The sequence below is a fragment of the Barbus barbus genome, assembly GCF_936440315.1.
Source record: "Barbus barbus genome assembly, chromosome: 41".
Classification (NCBI taxonomy): domain Eukaryota; kingdom Metazoa; phylum Chordata; class Actinopteri; order Cypriniformes; family Cyprinidae; genus Barbus; species Barbus barbus.
The window spans coordinates 23,946,453-23,966,324 of NC_136719.1; the positions used below are offsets into that span (position 1 = coordinate 23,946,453).

Here is a 19,872-nt window from a genome sequence, read left to right on the forward strand (position 1 = left end):
AGGTGAATCTCCAGTTGTCACTGATGTGATTGTTTGGACCTTTCTAGATTACAATCCGCCATCAATATGATAAATTGAATTATTCCAGCTGCTGTGAGAAAAGACTATAAATGATCCACCGCCTGCAGCATCCACACAGCCCACTAGAAAAGGACTCATTCTTTTATGTGTAGAGACATGATGTAATGATGCCATGACGAATGGCAGAAAGCTCGTACTTACCGCTGAAACTTACCAGTACCACTCAAATTAGAACACATTACCGCAAGTTTACCATTGTGAATGCGGGCTAAGGTGAGGAGGTTTAAACACTGGATGGTTAGCAAGCAGAGCAGAGCAGTGAGTGATTTCTCTTTTTCCTTTGTTTTTGATTTACATCAGTGACAGACTGCAGCCGGTTTCACTTTAAATGCAGTGCTGTCTCTTTAAAACCTAATAAACATGACACGGATCTGACACGCATCCAAACTCTGCAGTCATTAAGGACTTTCTACCTCATTTAAGATACTGTGTGTTTACGAGAAACGGGTATTTTGACAATTTTGTGAGTTTTTGGCTGGTGAAGCATTAAAGAGTCAATACGCTACTGGCGCTGTCTGAAGCCTGTTTGCTTTGTGCGTGCAAAGCTCTCTTTTGTGTCTTATGCTTGATAAGGTGTTCATATGGTCTACTAATGCTAACCAAAGTATGCCAGGAAAAAAATGGACGCTGCATACATTTTGTTAAATATTTTTAATGTATTAAACTGAAAAAAAAAATAATCACATAGATAATGTTAATTTTGACAGCCAGTTAAAACATCTATGGAAACTCGTGTAAATGTTGGAAAGTGTACTGATGGATCACTCTTTAGATCCTCTGCTGTAGCAGATGATGTTGAATGGCTCAGGAGATCGGACCAAACTCACAATCCCATTCATGTCTGGCTCCTTCGCACCAGGTGGCCAGGAGAAACGAATCCGCTGTAAGAGAGACGTGGCGAAGAGGAAGAGCTCCGTCTTAGCTAAGGTCTCACCGAGACAGACCCTCGGACCTGATAAATTGGAGATAAAACAAAATCGTATCAGTGCAGTGTTTGTTTTTTTTTCTACTGAAGTCATAGTCAAAGGTGACTCACCCAAGGAGAAAGGGAGGAAAGACTCTGGTTTGAAGAAATGTCCATTATCATCTAAGAAATTATCTGGGTTAAAAGTGTCTGGGTACTTCCAGTGCTCCTTATCAGTTAAAATTGCTGTTAAGTTAGTAAATATCACGGTGCCCTAGAAAAACAACATTTGTAAGCAAATCAATTTCAATCAAGAAACACAACACATCTATGCTCCATTCATTACCTTGGGAATGTTGTATCCTCGTAGTTTTGCAGGCTGAGTTGTTTCATGAAACAAACCAGAGGGTACAATATTGGCACAGCGCTGAATCTCGTGAACAGTGGCGTTTGTGTACGGTAGTTTGTCACGGTCATCCATGCTGGGCAAGCGGTCGTAACCCAGCACTCGAACAATCTCCTCATGACATCGCTCTGTAATGAACAGAAAGCTGATGAGTAAAGGCCTGTGTGGTACAATTTGTATAAACCTAGTTGGCATTTACAGATTTCACAATTTGTTCTCAGTAATTCCACAAATGTTTCATGCTACAGCTTTGCAACAATAGTTGTGGGAAATGAAAAGAGAATATTACAGTACCAAATTTTTCAAAGCAACAAATGACCAGCAGGAGAGCCATGAACTGGCAATTGTTAATATAAACATTTGGTCACACCAGATTTTATGTCAACGATATGAAATGCCATCGGTTTTGTGCATCTCAGAATCAATAGTTACATGGATATGTGGAAATACTGTATAAATGAGATTTGAGAGCTGTGGAGGAGGGGATTTTCAGTGAATGATGAAACTTGGTCTGTTCCTCAAACAAAGCTATTACCATTGATAGAGGACAGAATTCTCACATTTAGGTGAACTAACCCTTGAACTGTATGCAAAAGAACAGAACACTTTATCACCTAATCAATTTTATAACTACACTTACAGACTTGGCAGTACTTTCTATCCAAAGCAGCCTACAGAACTTACAAGATACACATTATCAATGCATGTATTACTTGGGTATCAATACTATCATCTTGGCATTTCCAAGGACCATGATCTACTGTTTGAGCTACAGAATGCTGACAATCTTCAGCTTAAGTACCTTGTACATCTAGGTATTTAGTCAAGAAAATGAGGGCCCATCTGATGGTGGTCGCTGTGGTGTCAGTTCCAGCCAGGAAAAGGTCAGCTACTGACATAACCATGTTATCCTCATGAAATGTGGAGTCCTCGTTGGATTTTTGCTGCTCCATGAAGAAAAAAAGACATTTCAATTTAACCAACCATATCTAGTTCCCTAACTGCTTACTTATTTCACCTTTTAAAATACTAAAGGTCCTGTAACAAAATTCCAATCAACCAATCAGAAATAAAACTAGGAATGAAGCTCCCACCAACTATCAAATAGTGGACAATACTGTTTCTAGAGAGGTTGTTCATGATTATCTCACTTTCTCGATCTCTAGCAGGTAGGCCTCAATTAAGTCCTGTGGACTGTCTGGATCCAGAGTTTCTCTGTGTGTTTTGACTGATTCCCTGATGAACGCTTTCAACTCTTCTGTGTTCTGATAAATTTTCTGGTGTGGCCCTGGGAAATGTTTGATGATGGGAAGCAAGTTAAACACCTGGAAAAGAAAGTGGCTCCATTTAACTATTCTGCATCAACTGCAGGAGTCTCCAGTCCTGTTCCTGGAATTCTGCATAGTTTAGCTTCAACTAGGTCGAAAACACCTGATTGATTAGCCTTTTCAAATAAGTTGGAGTTAAACTTTTTAAAAAGATGGACCTCCAGAAGCAGGACTGGACATCCCTGGTCAAGTAATTGCCTTCAGCCTTATTGGTAAAGTTTAGTAGAGTTTACCTCAATGTGTCAACAATCTGTGGGAATAGTGATAGTGAACATGATCAACCTTCTGATCCAGTTGGATACTGGGATAGTCTTAAGATAAAAACATATGCAGTACTTGTTGTTCATACCTGTCCAATAAGTGACCCTGACTGAATAATGTTCTCCTTCACGATTTCCAGAAGGTATGCGAAGCGCTTGTTATCATAGTCGAAACGATCCCCAAACACGATGGAACAGATAATGTTGGATACTGCATTCTGTATTGCATGTTGGGGGTCGAAAGGCTTGCCTTCAACAAAGAAAATCATGTGTTAGTCTCTGGCAAGTACTGTTTTAATCTTGACAAGTAAATAAATTTAAATTGATATCACAGCTGGCTTTCTGAATAAAAAAAGATCCTGGTTCAATGGCATTTGAAGCTAACCTAAATTTAAGCAAAAATAATACATACATAGGTGGGTAGTAACAAACTATTTACTTGAAGACATATTTTGTACAATTTGTACTTTTACGAGTAGATTTAAAAGGTGGGTACTTTTACTTTAACTCGAGTACACTTCTAACGAAAAACTGTACTTCGCTACACTGGACGACATTCCTTTCGAAACTTCATTTTAAAGCAGTACATGCTAAGAAATGCATATTTAATTCCAAGCACGCACGGTCTCATTTATTTCTGGGGCAAGAGCGTTGTCCTATTCACAAATAAATCACTCTTTTGAGTCGATTCTGTTCTTGATTAAACAAGTTGGAAAAATTGGTTTGCGACTCAGTTTGAATGATTTGTTCAGTTTCCTGCACAGACTGAATCTGAAGCGGTTTCTCATTTGTACCAGGAAATTTAAGAACACAGAGAACATAAACAGCATTGGATGAAGTGGACATGTGTATTTTGAGCTTATGAATGCAGTATTCAATCAGAGGCGTGGAGTAGCATGTTTCAAGTAGCAAGTTTAACTCTGACTCAAAAGGACAAGGTGTGCACATGATTGAGAGTCTACAGCACCTCTTAACTTTGAAAATGTTCAAACATAGACTAATATTCTCAATAACCTTCTGATTTGAGCATTTCCGGAACCAGGTAACTGCTTTCCTCGATCACACGTTCCTCCACAGACTTCTTCCCCAGGCCCAAGTTCCTGAGCGTGTGCAAAGCAAACCGTCTCTGCTCCCTCCAGGAGAGACCAAATGTGGCCATAACGATACCTTACAGAGAGAGAACAGACCATTAGAGTTAACAGAAAATACATAGACGAATTGAACAAAGAAAGACAGACAACTTAAATGAATGCAGACCAAGACCACATTTACTCAGCCTTGAAAGGTTTCAGAAGACAGACATCAAGATCAAAACTTCACTGGCTGGTTGATCAAGACCATCTTTGACTAGACACCAAAAACCATGCAAGAAGCTGGTTTTAGTTTTACATTCCAGCATGGTCTGCCATAATATCTACTTGATAATGGAGAACCATTAGTTACAGAATCTATCAAAATATTTGCAATTAATTAGCTTTTTCTATTTGATTGAAGTTTGGATGTAATAATATACCCTACAACATCAATTCATTTTCAGCACAATGTATTACTGACCATATCCATCAGTGATCCAGATTAGAATTGGTATAGGAGGCCTTCCTGAAAAAGATGAAGCATTTTGGACCAGGGCTTCCTTTGCAAGTTCGATTGTATTGAGGAATATTGCTGGCTTTCTACCAAGATACACAGTGGTCATCTCTCCATACTGAGATAACTGCTCAGAAAAGATATCACAGCACTTCAACACAACATATTGCCTCTCCTGTGAATTAAGTCAACGTACATTTTACAGAGTAAGGTGAACATAAGACACCTTTCAACAAAAGCAAAGACTCTATACTCAAAGCAAACACTCACTGATCTTATGAACTCCATTGGGTTTTTCAGAAAATATGGTATGGTTCCCACAAAAGGCAGCGGTCTGGGACCAGGTGGAGTTCGACCTCTGTAGGAATTAATCCTAAAGATCTCAAACAAAACCACAAAAATAAAGCCCAGAGACAGAGCCAGACATACAGAGGCCAGGTCTAACTTCATGAGAGTCGTCCACATGATGATAGATTAATTTCAAGACAAACATGAGCAACTGATGACCGTGAGCATTATAAAGACAGAGTAAAAGGGGGAGGACACAGTGGGAGTGTGAGTTTGACGAGTTTTGTGCTGGTTCATGTTTTTGCAAGTTGCATAGTTATGTAAGAGGTCTGGAAAAGGGTGTAAAGGTGACAGTGAAATGACAGATAAATGGAAATTCCCACTCCACCCATTCCTTATTCTTTAGAGTATATTTACATGCATTAAATATACTGAAGGTTTTATAAAAAATTGTCAAAAAGGATCTGTATTACATGAAAACTTTGATTTTACATAGCACACATATAGCACATATACATTAACTCAACCAGTTCAACAAATTCAGACATGCACACAAACAGTATGTGTTGCGGCTCCATGTGAATTTGAGCCTCAATTGCAAGATATAAATCTGGTTTACACCAGTATAGGCCTGACTGTTTTAATATAAGCAGTCATATGAAAGATTACATCATGAGAGAAAAAAGCTTTACAATTTATTAGAGCAGATTCTACACTTAACATCAATAAGTACAGCATCTTTTTTTCAAAACCGTAGCAATTAAACTAGAATATAATTCTTTCAGGGCTAAAACTATTAACATCAATTTGCAGAGCTATATCTAAAAACTGATGGAAACTTTGAAAACTCGTGTAGATATTGGAAAGTGTACTGATGGATTGGATCCTCTGCTGTAGCAGATGATGTTGAATGGCTCAGGAGAACGGACCAAACTCACAATCCCATTCATGTCTGGCTCCTTAGCACCAGGTGGCCAGGAGAAACGAATCCGCTGTAAGAGAGAGGTGACGAAGAGGAAGAGCTCCATCTTAGCTAGGGGACAGACCCTCGGACCTGATAAATGGAGATAATCAACAATCGTGTCAACCTACTTGTGTTTACTCTAGGTCTACTGAAGTCATAGTCAAAGGTGACTCACCCAAGGAGAAAGGGAGGAAAGACTCTGGGTTAAAAGTGTCTGGGTACTTCCAGTGCTCCTTATCAGTTAAAATTGCTGTTAAGTTATCAAGTATTGCAGTGCCCTAGACAAACAAGCTGTTAGCAAATCAATTTCAATCAAGAAACACAACACAGCTATGCTCCATTCATTACCTTGGGAATGTCGAATCCTCGTAGTTTTTCGGGCTGAGTCGTTTCATGAAACACACCAGAGGGTACAATATTGGCACAACGCTGAATCTCATGAACAGTGGCGTTTGTGTACGGTAGTTTGTCACAGTCATCCATGCTGGGCAAGCGGTCGTAACCCAGCACTCGAACAATCTCATGATATCGCTCTGTAATGAACAGAAAGCTGATGAGTAAAGGTTTTTCCAATGCTAAAATACTGCAAGTAAGCCACTGGAATGTTGACATCCTGAAAAGTTGAAAACACTGCTTGCATTTACAGATTTCCATTTACAGAACAGTAGTTACAGGAAATTATGGAGCCCCTTAGAGCTCATGGTGGTGGAAAGATTTCGGGGTGGGTGAAAAAAAATTGGGGTGGGAGGAAAAAAATATTTTTCAAATCTTTTGCGTTCTCTCGCAAAACTTTGCGTTCTCTCGCAAAACTTTGCGTTCTCTCGCAAAGATGTTTGCGTTCTCTCACAAAGATGTTTGCTTTGCAAGAGAACGCAAAGTTTTGCGAGAGAACACAAAAGTTTTGCGAGGGAACGCAAACATCTTTGCGAGAGAACGCAAAGCTTTGTGAGAGAATGCAAAAGTTTTGCGAGAGAATGCAAAGTTTTTAACTTTTACGAGGGAACGTAAAAGTTTTGCGAGAGAATGCAAAAGATTTGAAAAATATTTTTTCCTCCCACCCCAAATTTTTTTCACCCACCCCGAAATCTTTCCACCACCATGAGCTCTAAGGGGCTCCGTAGGAAATGAAATGAGAATATTATAGTAAATAATTCTTCAGAGCATTAAAAGACCAACAGGAGAGCCATGAACTGGCAACTGTTAATACACGCATTTGGGCATATCCAAGACACTTCACTCCAGGTTTGATGTCAACAACACCAAATGTCATTGGTTGTGCGTCTTAAAATCAATAGTTACATGGATATGTGGAAATATTGTACAAATGAGATTTGAGAGCTGTGGAGAGTTACGGAGTTTTCAGTGAATAACGGATCAAATTTGGCCTGTTTTTACACAAAGCTTTGATGGTTTAATGGCATTTGAAGGTAACCTAAATACTGAAGTGGGTAGTAAACTACATTTACTTACAGTTATTAGGACTGTAACGATTAAAGTAAAATGTGAAATTAATTAAAACAGTCGATTGTGACATTTAATTTACAGCAGATTTGCTTACATTGCATCAGATTTAATTTTTGCGCGTGGTTTGCAGCCTAACCAATCACACATGCTTCTGCTGAGCTAATGAATGCACTATCCAATCAGGGGCATTTTGATTGGTCACCATGGAGAACGCTGAATCGTTAAAGTGAGCGCAAATTCTCTCATCAAAAACAACAAAATGAAGAAAAGATGTAAGTGTTGATTTTGCAGTGTAGAAAGCTTAAAAGATTATAGCAGGAGTTATTGTGAAAGTGCATAATTCACATTAGACTCAAGTCATGGATTGACTCATCAATTCTTTGCTCACTTTCTTTATATAATCTATTCCTAGTTTGAATAACCATTTTATTTTTCATGCTACTGAAGTAACCAGTGTAAAATATTGGTTGTATAATCTGTAAAAAGCACGATTCTTAGATTGTTTTGACATTGTTGATTATTGCTCTTGATATTGTATTAATAATTGTTATAGTTTTTTTTTTCATGATATTGCAGCTTCACCCTCTAAAAGGTTTTTTTTTTTTTTTTTTTATAAACACTGTAAATAAACAGATGCAGCTTCTTCTTTTTTTACACCTTTGCAGTGCAGGGATGGCTTCTGCTGATGTTGAAAAAGATTAGATTGGTAACAGTTTATAGTGACTGATCAGGTTAAATTAGTCATAAAACAGATACATTTAATGAAGTAGTTATACACACATATACATATATACACACACACACACACACAATACAGTTTTTGCATACTCTAACCCACCTCAGAATTCATAAATGTACTTGAAATGTTTTGACCAAGCCTTCATGTCTGCATACTTGCATGAAACAGCATGTTTGTTTGTATCTAACCCAGAGTCAACAGGACAAGGTGGCACATGATTGAGAGTCTACAGCACCTCTGAACAATGAAAACAGAGACTAAAATTCTTAACCTTCCAATTTGAGCATTTCAGGAACCAGGTAACTACTTTCCTCTGTCACACATTCCTCCATAGATTTCTTCCCGAGGCCAAAGTTCCTGAGCATGTGCAGAGCAAACCGTCTCTGCTCCCTCCAGGAGTGGCCAAATGTGGCCATTATGATACCTTACAGAGAGAGAACAGACGTTCAGAGTTAGCAGTATATACATGGACAAGTTAAACAAAGACAAGGCAACTAAAATGGATGCATATCCCTAAACATCTTGATTAGGCAGGTCTACCAAGTTGACTTTGGCCCCATTGGCTGGCAGAATCTTAGATTAGACTTGCATCAAATCTAAAATCTAGACCAAGACCACTTTTACGTGATATTGAAAGGTTTAGAAGCAAGACAACAGGATCAAAACCTCAACTTCACTGGCTGGTTTCTCAAGTGATCAAGACCATTTTCAACCAGATAATAAAAAAATAAAAAATAAAAATCCATGCAATAAGCTGCTTTTAGTTCCAGCATGGTCTACCGTAATACAGTTGAGGTCAAAAGATTACAAACCTTGCAGAATCTGGAAAATGTAAAATATTTTACCAAAATAAGAGGGATTATACAAAATGCATTCAGTACTGACCTAAGATATTTTACATAAAAGTAATTTACATATAGTCCACAAGCGAAAATAAGAGTTGAATTTATAAAAATGTCCCCGTTTAAACGTTTACATACACTTTATTCTTAAAACTGTGTTGTTACCTGTGTTGTTCATCCACAGGTGTGCTTTTTGATAGTTGTTCATGAGTCCCTAGTTTGTCCTGAACAGTTAAACGGCCTGCTGTTCTTCAGAAAAATCCTTCAGGTACCACAATTTCTTTGGTTTTTTCAGCATTTTTGTGTATTGGAACCCTTTGCAACAATAACTATATGATTTTGTGATGCATCTTTTCACACTGAGGACAGCTGAGGGACTCATATGCAACTATTACAGAAGGTTCAAACGCTCAGTTATGTTCCAGAAGGAAAAACAATGCATTAAGAGCCAGGGGTGTAAACGTTTCAACAGAATGAAGATGTGTACATTTTTCTCATTTTGCCTAAACATAAGTACTTAGTATTGCCTCTCAGAAGCTACTTACCTGTTGCCCAGAAGACAAAATAAGTTAAATTTGATAGTTTTTCAACTGTATCTACTTGATAAGGGAGAGCATTTAGTTACAGCATCTATCAACAATCTTGGAATTAATCCGTTTTTTTCCATTTGATTGCAATTTGGATGTACTAATATACCCTACAACACCAATTCATTTTCAGCACAATGTATTACTGACCATATCCATCAGTGATCCAGATTAGAAGAGGTGCAGGTGGCCTTCATGAAAAAGATGAAGCATTTTGGACAAGGGCTTCCTTCGCAAGTTCGATTGTATTGAGGAATATTGCTGGCTTTCTCCAGACATAGATAGTCATCTCTCCATACTGAGATAACTGCTCAGAAAAGATATCACAGCACTTCAACACAATTAAAGTGGCTTAGACATTGTCTCACCTCTGAATGAAGTCAACATGACCATTTTAAAGCGTATGGGGAACATAAGACACGTTTCCACAAAAGCGAAGCTTTATACTCAAAGCAAACACTCACCGATCTTATGATCTCCATTGGGTTCTTTAAAAAAATATGGTATGGTTCCCACAAAAGGCAGTGGTCTGGGACCAGGTGGAATTTGACCTCTGTAGGAATTAATCCTAAAGATCTCAATCAGAACCAGAAAGATCAAACCTAGAAAGACCGCCAGGCATACATAGGCCAGGTCTAACTTCATGAAAGTAGTCCACATGATGACAGATTCATTTCAAAACAAACAAAAGCAACAGGCAACCATGAGCTTAATAAACACAGAGCAAGAGGGGGAGGAGACAGTGGGACTGAGAGTTTGACGTGACATTTCATGTTTTTGTATAGTTATGCTAGTTATTAATGCTAAGGCTGCAAGGTTCTAAACATTAAAGACATAAAAGAACAAAAAAAAAGATTATACTTCAGCACAACACTCATTTTCCGTTTATAAACACTATCATACATGATTCTAAGTGAAGTTCACTTACTGCAGTGAACTAAGACAAGTTGTGCAAGTTTAGTAAATAACTGACTAGCTCAAAGATCTCTACTGCCATGATGTGCATTGTGGACAAAAAAATCTCAGCACAGCCAATGGATATTCTACACCTTATCTTGCCTTTATTAATAGCATTATGCAAAAGGTCTGGAAAGGGATGGGTGACAGTGAAATAATAGCAAAGGTAAAGCATGCCCTGCATAGAGTTCTGCATGTGTAGTAACTTTTTTTTTTTTCATAGTATATTATCTATCCATTCATCCATCCATTTTCAGAACCAACCACTGACCTGCCGGAGCTGAAGAAAGCACTTCGGGACAGAATATGTTATATTAAAGGAAAACTGTGATTTTGGATTTTAGATTGAGGATATATAGATAAAGTGCATGTAGTACAATTTTGCATTAACATATGGGCCATACCTGCAAGATATAAATCTGGTTTACACCTGTACAGGCCTGAATGTTGTAATATAAAACAGTATAAAATACTTATTTCACTCATTAAAATGCAAATCTTAAAATCTTTTTTTAAATGCGTTTTTCTGGATTTTTTTGTTGTTATTCTGTCTCTCACTGTTCAAATAAACCTACCATTAAAATTATAGACTGATTTCTTTGTCAGTGGGCAAACGTACAAAATCAGCAGGGGATCAAATAATTTTTTTTCCCCACTGTATAACATCAAATCTGGTTTAAAGGCATTTGAAGCTAACCTAAATACTGAGGCTTGTGAGCACCCCAGCAACAAGAACAAATAAATGTTTTGGCCAATCATTATGTCCACATGCTTGCGTCAAGTAGCATTAAAGACTCAACAGGTTGAGGTTGAGGAGACTACAGCATCATAGGACCATAGACTGTAAAAAAAGATGGACGACGCGTCTCCGCTTCCTTCCATTATAGAAAAGTGAAGCGAATACATCTCAGTATGGCTGCTGCCATTGTGAGTAAATGATATCATTTGGAGCCCGAGTCTGCGCAGTAGAGATTCGTTTGGAGCCAGAGGCTGTGTCCAAATTCAGGGTCTGCATCCTCCTTAGGATCCTTCCTACCCGGTTGAAGGAGGAGGGATCCTCCGACGTCCGCAAAACCCGGAAGTCGGTGTTTGTGAATTTGGACAGCCTACCCTTCTTTCAGTTCCCTCCCTTACCCGTTGCTCATATCCTGTCGCCTAGCAACCGTGACAGCGCCAAGCAAGAAGCGGGAAAATGGACAAAGAGTTATTCTCCTCATTTTAATTCTTTTGGAAGAAATAAAGCAATTAAATAAATTAAATACTTTCTTTGCTCGTTGTCGGAGAGTTTTTTATATCAGACTACAAGACAGTCACATCCAGGTAAGCCATTATAGCCTATTTTTATTTGTTTTTAAGTATTCTACTAATTTCTCCTACAAATTCATTGAGCCGAAGCATAAACTTTAGCTTGTTTTGTCAGAGAAACTCCTCTCCCACTCCGCTACCGCTCGCTTCGTCCGCCATTACACTCTGCCGAAAAGAATTATGGGATAGGTAGGACGGGAAAGGATCCACCACACCCATCCTTCCAATTCGGGGAAAAGGAGGACGTATTTGTGGGCCGCATTTGAAGGATCCTACGAATTTGGACAGCCTTCATCGCGGCGCTGTGACGTAACATCCTTCAAATGAGTACTCCGAAGGATGCAGACCCTGAATTTGGACACAGCCAGAGTCTGCGCAGAAGAGTCGTGAGGCGGAGCCAAACTCCCGCAGACCCAATCAACCATAACGACACGCCCCGTTTTCATAGCATCAAATTACTAGCTAAAATCAAACTTACCACAAAAACGAACAATTGAACATATAGCAGCATGATAACTATCTTAAATGACCAAAATCATATTTTGGAAAATTGTATTGGAAGTGTAATTATTCTGTTATGACTCAAGTCCCATTCGTTTACATGGAGAGGGCAGGGTTTATGACCTGTCCTGCAGCCAGCCACCAGGGGCGATCAAAGAGCCCGCAGCGTTAGTTTCCAGAATGAGTGAGACACACCTGGGCAGGACACAGTAGGGGTGGGAGTTTGACGTGCCTGTTCATGTTTTTGTCTAGTTATGCTAGTCATTCCTGCTAAGACTGTAAGGTTCTAATCAATCAAGACAAAGAACAAAAAACATATTCCTGCACAACACTCATTTTCCCTTTATAAACACACTGACAAGAGTAAATGGATCTAAGTCTAAAAAGAGGAATAAACATGCTGCAGAAGACAAGTTGTGCAAGTTTAATAAATAACTGACAAGTTCAACGCTCTCTACTAACATGTTCATTGTTGACACTAAATCTCAGCACAGCCAATGGATATTCTACACCCTAATCTTGTCTTTATTAATGAAACTATGCAAGAGGTCTGGAAAGGTATGTAAAAGTGACAGTGAAATAATAGCAAAGGTAAGGCATTGAAAATGCTTTCAGCTCAGATTGCTGCACAGACATGCGATACCTGACATTTTGAAACACAAAAATATATAAAAAGGCATTTAAAAAGATATATAAAAAGGCAACACATAAGCATGTTGGTTTGCTTTTTCTTTATTTTTTTTGGACTTTTCTTAATTTTTTTACTGTTCTTTTTTTGTCTGTTTTCTTGGTTTGCTATAGGGAGTTTTTGGCACTACATAATTGTCTTATTGGGTTGTTATGTTTGATTTTCCTATCTAACGCCTTGTCCTTAAGCAAGCAAAATAGGAATACAGCTAATAAAAATAAAGTGAATACATTTTAAAACCTTATATTACACAAAATAAAAACACTTTTGGACCCCTCCAAAAATAGGGGTATTAAAATATTTGACATTTTGTATCACAAATCAATGTGATGATACACACCGAAATAAAAGGAAAATAAAACAAAAACTGTACAAAAATGATAAAATTCATTTTAAAAAGTTTCCAAATGACCAAATGATGCAAAGTTAGTCTTTTTTTTCCTATAAGAACCTTAGGCATTGGTTTACAAAGTGAAGTGTCCTTCTTCATTTCTTCTGTTGAATGTAGTTGAGATTGCCGTGCCGACCGTGTTGAATCAGCGGGTAATGTTGATTTGCCACCACAGGACCTGCAAGAGAGGCAAAAAAGGCTGTTGTGAGTGGAAATGCTTCCGGATTTATCAGTGTGTGCATTTGTGGCCTGTAAAAACCATAGAGAGGAATATTCTGAGGGAACTTGATGTCTATGGAAAACGTGTTGCATGCATCAATTAGTTCCTCTCAATGTACGGGAATGGCAATATGCTTGAGGGAATGTCATGAAAACGTGTCTAGGTCATATTTCACCACAAAATCAAAAAGTAAACTAAATACTATTCTACATCAAGAAAATGCAGCAAAGTTTTAGCACCATTAAATTATTTTGCATTGTGACATTAAGACAGTTAAGCCCTTAAATAAAACACATTGGTTTGAAATCATGTTGGTTTTACTTTTTTGGTCATTTCTTGACTTTTACTGCTATAGGAAATGTTTTTGCCACTACATGATTGACTTATTGGGTTTGAACCGACTTAAAAGCCATTGACCTTAAAGTAAAACTAACAAAAAAAAAATGAAATAAAATAAAAACTTTCCATTGTTACTTTCTACTTCAAATAAAGATATAAATTCACAAGGTTTGAATGTTTTATTGTCAACATGTCAAAGAGACAAAACAGGACTGGTACCTTGTGAGATGAAGGGTTTGTTGGGCTGCTGCAGGTAGGGTGGCAGACGGTAAGGCATGAAGGATGGAGACAGCGAAAACGGAGCAGCACTGCTGTGATCCCAGGACCGAGAGCCCTGACTCACACCACCAAACTGAGATGGGAAATTAGGATCTGAGATATAGAGAGAGAGAGAGAAGAGTGAACACACAGCTCTGAACTAACAGACAGCAAAATAGCAAACACAATTTTCAAACTGTCACTCAACCATTGTGAAACCACAAGCTTTCAGGTCACCTTCCTTATTTAAACTAGTTTCAAAAAGCAAGGTTTTCATTAGACTGTGATTTCAAAGGGTTCCAGGTGAAACAGCTCTAATCAAGGACGAGCAGTGTAGTAAAACCAGTTCCCAGTGTAACAGCTGTGGAGTCACCCGGTGAACCCAAAACACCTGTGACACTTACCTGAGCTCAGAGACAGACACTGCACTGACTTCACTCATCTCTGAACACAACCACATATTTAGCAGCACATAATGTAGAGCTGGATTGGTAATATTATTTTCCATATCCACATAGCCTTGGTTACATGAGCACAAAAAATGAATTAATTAAAAACATTTTAATTTAATTTATTTATTTTTTTGACATTTTGGCATTTCCTCCCAATAGCTCAAATTAATTAGTAATAACTAAACAGTATTTTTCTTAATGCAAAATCTAATTTCATATTAGAAAAGCAAAATGGAAAAAAGGGTCCTTTTCATTTTGAGGATAAAATATAAAAATATTATCCTGACAATGTTTTTTTTAAGAATTATTTATATATAATAGACATTTATAAAATAAAAATAATATACATTTGCTAGTTTTCATTTGTCTGTTATGTTCATTTATTAAAAAATAACTAGATTACTTATTCATTACTTAATAATAATAGATTCTTCCATAACAGCATTAAAAAAGACAGAAAATTTTTTATAACGTGGCATTTATTTAGATATTATTTTTTTTTTACTGTGTCAACTTAGCAACATGCTAATGTCAAAATTAATTGAAATCAGAGTGCTATTTGCATAAAGCCTAGATCTCCGTAAGGAAAATCTCCTTAGAAAGCATTTCACTAGGTTTTGAAACCGAGCGACAGACACACTAACCAGTGAGTGTGAGCACCACGTGTGTGTACCTGTCTTGTTTATGGTGCCGTTCCCCACCAGTGGCCCCTGACTGAGATGGTGATTGTGCCAGGGGTGCCCCCTTTCTCTGGCGGGGCCTCCGCCCACTCCACCAGCCACCCGTCCTGTCGACGGCTGAGCGAAAATTATGCTGGGGTCGTTCAGGTTCATGGGGGCGGGGCTCACCGCCGGCCCGCCTCCGCTCCCGCCACCCCGGACGGCGAACTTCAGGCCTGGAGAGGACGGGTGGCCAGAGGCGGTGGAGACCCCAGAGCCCTGGATGAGAGGGCCGTGGATGGGCCAGGAGGCCGAGGTGAGGGGTGGCTGCTGGGGGTGGGCAGGCAGGAGGCCCAGCGCAGAGAGCCCAGCGTGATACTGGCTCGGGTGGGAGTGGGGGAAGCTGAAGATGGGGAGCTGGACCTGGGGAACCTGCGGCTGCGGTTGGGAGGGTTTGGAGGTAGAGGATGCAGAGGAAGGCTTGTTGTTCTGCGGAGAGATGGACGCCTGGCTGTAGGGAGACGGCTGAGGGGAGTACGGTGGAGTCTGACGTGTATCAGACTGAAAGGAAACAGACAGAAAAAGTTAATCTAAAAACCATAATGAGAATATGAAAATTGATGTTCTGTTGCTGGGTGATACTGAATATTTGCTATATATTTACAATGATTTTTTGTCAAACAAAAAAATTAAGCAAAACCTTGAATATCACATGCTAACACCTGTAAATATAAGCGTATAAACAATTTATTTATATATATATATATTGTTTATACGCTTATATTTACAGGTGTTAGCATGTGATATTATATATATATTCAGTATAGATGTAATTCTATATACATATATATACACAGAGTAAATATTTTTCTTAGACTATTAAAATTAATGTTAAAATTAATTACTAATTATACTTTGTATTTCTGTTTATTTATTTTAGATTTAAAAACAATTAATATACAACAGATCTAATTACTACATTTTAGTGAAAATATTAATTACATAGATGTATAATATTTTAATAGAAATATTAATATAATCATTCTAAATATTAATTTATAATTAATAAATTAATATAAAATAATATTTACTTTATTATACACTATATCACTTCTAAATAGTATTATACATATTAACATTCTTTGTATATTTACTGAAAAGTAAACAGAATATAATTATATAATTTATTAACATAATAAAAAAAATATACAATTTAAATCTAAATAAAAATTATAGAAATTAAAACATTTTTATTTGTTGAAAATTGTTGAAGATTAATTGTAACTAGAAATAAATTATACATAGATAAAATACTACTTAAAAATTAAACCAGATTTTCACTGTACTTTTGTAACCAGTATTGTTTAGTCCAAATTATTTAGTTGAAATTTAATTTTAACTGGCAAAATAAATTAATTTCAAAGCATAAAATAAAATACTAAGAAACATCAACTACTTCTCAAAGAAAGTGGGCCTCTATCACCCAGAAACAGCTGACAGTAGAGGGTTCTGGTCCTTACACATTCAGAGGTCTGCCTGTTCCTTCCGACCCGATCCTGGACTGAAGCACCTTGAGGAATGGGGATGGACTGAGAGCTCGCCATGGCCCGGACCATGTGAGGAACTGGAAATAAAGAGCAATCATACTCAAATGCTTTTATGTGCTGCCCACTACTGGACAGTCGTTTCAAGACTTATTTGTACAAGTAAAAAAACAGTGCATAATAAAATCAGCAATGACAATACAATATAAAACTAAAGACAATAAAAATCCTTTGCAATAACCATCCATCTTATTTTGTGACACGGAACTAAACTGTTCTATGTGAATGTGCGAAACTTCCGATTCATTAGCCGCTATAGTTAAATATCTAAAATTACAAAAGTGCAGTAAACAGTAACACTAATAGCCCTACAAACCTGTCTGTTTATGATTATAATAATACATTAAAATAATATGATCAATACCAGTTTTGCAATATCAAGCAACATAGACTGTTTTGCTGGGCTAAAATTAAACCAGCGGATGAAACCAGAAGCCATACACATTAAAGTTGAAATTAGTCCACGTTTACGTTAAAAATGAGGATAAAATTTATTAATATTTGTTTATCCATCATTCTATTTTTGTTTATGCATTATACATAGTTATTATATTTATTTTTGCTTTAATTTCTGAAATATATTCATGAAAAAAAAATTATATATATATTAAAAGTTGTGAATAGTAGTTAATTATTAATAGTGAAAATGAATAACTAATAATAATTAATTATAAAACACAAATAAATAATTATATACATTATAATAATACAAACTGTATTTTTACTGTATTATTTAATAATATTAATTATTAGTATTAATATTTCACATGTAAAATGTACTTCGAAACAGATCTCTCCACACACACACTAAATAGATAGACTGATGGATAGATATAAAATACTTATTAGATTTATTTATTAAATATATTCATAAACTGTACGGTCTTAGAAGTTCAGCTCTGGAGAGGCTGCGTTACTTAACAAATCAGACAGAAGAAACGACCGAGTTAAGTAGAGCTGTACCTGGTCCGGCCGCTGCTCTCTGACGGAGGTGTTTGTAATCGGGACAGTCTCTCCTCACATGACCCATATCACCACACTGAAAGCAACGCCTCTCTCTCGGCTCCCTGTCCTCCTCTCTGACCTCCTCCTCGCGCTCATTCTCCTTTTTCTTCAATCTGAAAACAGACTAGATCAGCTAAGCACTTTGCTGTAAAAGGTAAAAGTTTCTGCACGTCTGAACAGCGCACCTGCGCCTCTTTGGGCAGTCCTTCATGTAGTGGCCGATCTTCCCGCAGATCCGACAGCAGCGGTCATTAGGAGCCAGTTCTCCATCTGTCAACACCTTCGAGTCAAAGAAGTAATCCTGACAGAGAGACAGAGACACGAAGATGAAACGAGGTATGAAGTGAAGGCTGATGGAGCTCAGGAGCAGTTTTAATGCGACTCACGGCCTCTGTTCCCGGCTGAGGGTAAAACGGGGTTCCAAACAGCTTCCTGCCGTTGATGAAGGCCTTCATGATGAAGTTAGTCACTGTATAATAAAAGGCAGAGAGAACGAGTGAGACATAATCCACCATACATTTACTAGAACAGGGGTAGGCAACTTCGGTCCTGAAGTGCCGATGTCCTGTAGAGTTTAGCTCCAACCCTACTCAAACCCACCCGAACAAGCTAATCAAGGTCTTCAGAATTACTAGGGCTACAGGCAGGTGAGGTTTTTTTTCAGGGTTGGACCTAAACTCTGCAGGACATCGGCACTCAAGGACCGAAGTTGCCTACCCCTTTACTAGAACTTCTGTTTGGAGCAAAAAACGCAAAAATATGAGGAATGGGATAGTTTTGCTTACTTTTGCGAGAAACACCAGCCCCAAGATTGTGATTCAAGTCAAAAGGATCTGTTAAAAATAAATAGTCATGTAAAAACACAGCATATAACATTTAACCTCGCTAGGGGGAATGTAACAATTGTCTTGTTGAAATGAAATATTGCTGAATATTAGAAGTCAAACTGTAACGGTCACATTCAGTGAAGTTACCTCAGCATTGGCTAAATATACAATACTAAAACTACCTTTTTTAATAATAATAATAATAATAATAATAATAATTAAATATACACTATTTGTATTTGTGCGTTTAGTGAAACAATTATTAAAAATAGATAACTTTTTAATTGAATTATAAATAAAAATATAATTTTGTATATTTAATCAAATAAAATCAAATTACAAATTCGTAAAAAATACAAATGCAACATTTTTTTTTTTACAAATAATCAGTGCTGTCAATCGATTTTTTTTTTTTTAATTAATCGCATATTTTTCTGAAATTAATTGCGATTAATCCCACCTAACAAAAAAAAAAATTAAATATACTTTTATATTGCAATAATTTCACATTCAATCTTCAAATTAAATGTACAAACAAAATAAACAGTATATTTTTTGTGTGCGTTTAATGGCATCTTTATTTTTTATGACTGAAGGCCAGTATCACTGATAGCAATTAATAGTGACTTCCCTATAAAAATGTTTCCCCCTAATATTCAACCATTGACAATAGCCATTCAATTTTACATTATAATTAAGAGCTATCAATTTTAACATTTATTAGACTTTAAAGGTCCCATATTGTACACCTTTCTGGAGTTTTATTTTAGGTTTTAATGTCCTTAAGAATATATATTCGCGGTATAAGTACCAAAAACCATCTCAATATATTTTTACAGCTCTTCTCTCATGAGCTCTGATAACAACAGGTTGATTTGGCCTGTCTAATTAATATTCATGAGCCTCTCTTATGATTGGCCTGTTATTTTCTGAGTGACGCACGGCTAGGCCAACCACAGGTAACTAGGGTCATGATGTAGGGCCGACGTCACAATTACGTCACCGCGCTAAGCTGGAAGCAAAACAAACCAGCGCAGATTCAGCTTCATAAGGAGCTTAAAATATCATCTTGTTGTGATGTTGGGTGCCAGAATCGATGTAATACAGCCTAAAATTAGAAATTTGATCGCATACCTGCTGCCACTGCCAGACAAAAAACCGACTACAGCTGTGGTTAAACGCGATAAAACGAGCGGACTGGACAGAAACCATCGTC

At 37.4% G+C, this 19,872-nt stretch overlaps 3 protein-coding genes across 5 annotated transcripts in view; all 3 read right to left on the reverse strand.

The window, feature by feature from the left end:
* Positions 1-747: 747 nt before the first annotated feature.
* Positions 748-5,044, reverse strand: LOC306860846 (cytochrome P450 2B4-like). The gene is made up of 9 exons (XM_079402804.1): positions 4,837-5,044; positions 4,534-4,693; positions 3,994-4,146; positions 3,069-3,229; positions 2,543-2,716; positions 2,194-2,335; positions 1,332-1,519; positions 1,118-1,259; positions 748-1,033 (listed from the first exon to the last, which is right to left on the reverse strand). The coding sequence occupies exons 1-9, from the start codon at positions 5,029-5,031 to the stop codon at positions 843-845; spliced, it is 1,506 nt and encodes a 501-aa protein (XP_079258930.1). The 5' UTR covers positions 5,032-5,044; the 3' UTR covers positions 748-842.
* Positions 5,045-5,657: 613 nt separating this feature from the next.
* LOC306860848 (cytochrome P450 2D16-like) lies at positions 5,658-10,304 on the reverse strand. 3 transcript variants are annotated; one of them, XM_079402806.1, is made up of 6 exons: positions 9,915-10,301; positions 9,601-9,757; positions 8,293-8,445; positions 6,167-6,351; positions 5,994-6,096; positions 5,658-5,908 (listed from the first exon to the last, which is right to left on the reverse strand). In XM_079402806.1, exons 3-6 carry the CDS (start codon positions 8,435-8,437, stop codon positions 5,676-5,678), a joined length of 666 nt encoding a protein of 221 aa, XP_079258932.1. In that variant the 5' UTR covers positions 8,438-8,445; positions 9,601-9,757; positions 9,915-10,301; the 3' UTR covers positions 5,658-5,675. The 3 variants fall into 3 exon arrangements, with proteins under 3 accessions (XP_079258932.1, XP_079258933.1, XP_079258934.1); XM_079402808.1 differs by having other exon boundaries at positions 5,681-5,846; positions 9,915-10,304; XM_079402807.1 differs by lacking the exon at positions 9,915-10,301 and having other exon boundaries at positions 8,293-9,616.
* A 2,229-nt stretch (positions 10,305-12,533) lies between these two features.
* Positions 12,534-19,872, reverse strand: part of LOC306860621 (terminal uridylyltransferase 4-like) — a 30,820-nt gene continuing 23,481 nt past the window's right edge. Inside the window, exons 23-30 of the mRNA XM_079402404.1 lie at positions 18,615-18,662; positions 18,216-18,298; positions 18,015-18,130; positions 17,788-17,942; positions 16,741-16,844; positions 15,235-15,781; positions 14,071-14,223; positions 12,534-13,470 (exon numbers count right to left, since the gene is read on the reverse strand). Of these exons, the coding sequence (XP_079258530.1) occupies positions 13,388-13,470; positions 14,071-14,223; positions 15,235-15,781; positions 16,741-16,844; positions 17,788-17,942; positions 18,015-18,130; positions 18,216-18,298; positions 18,615-18,662 (1,289 nt within the window). The 3' untranslated portion in view covers positions 12,534-13,387. The remainder of the gene's footprint in view (positions 13,471-14,070; positions 14,224-15,234; positions 15,782-16,740; positions 16,845-17,787; positions 17,943-18,014; positions 18,131-18,215; positions 18,299-18,614; positions 18,663-19,872) is intronic.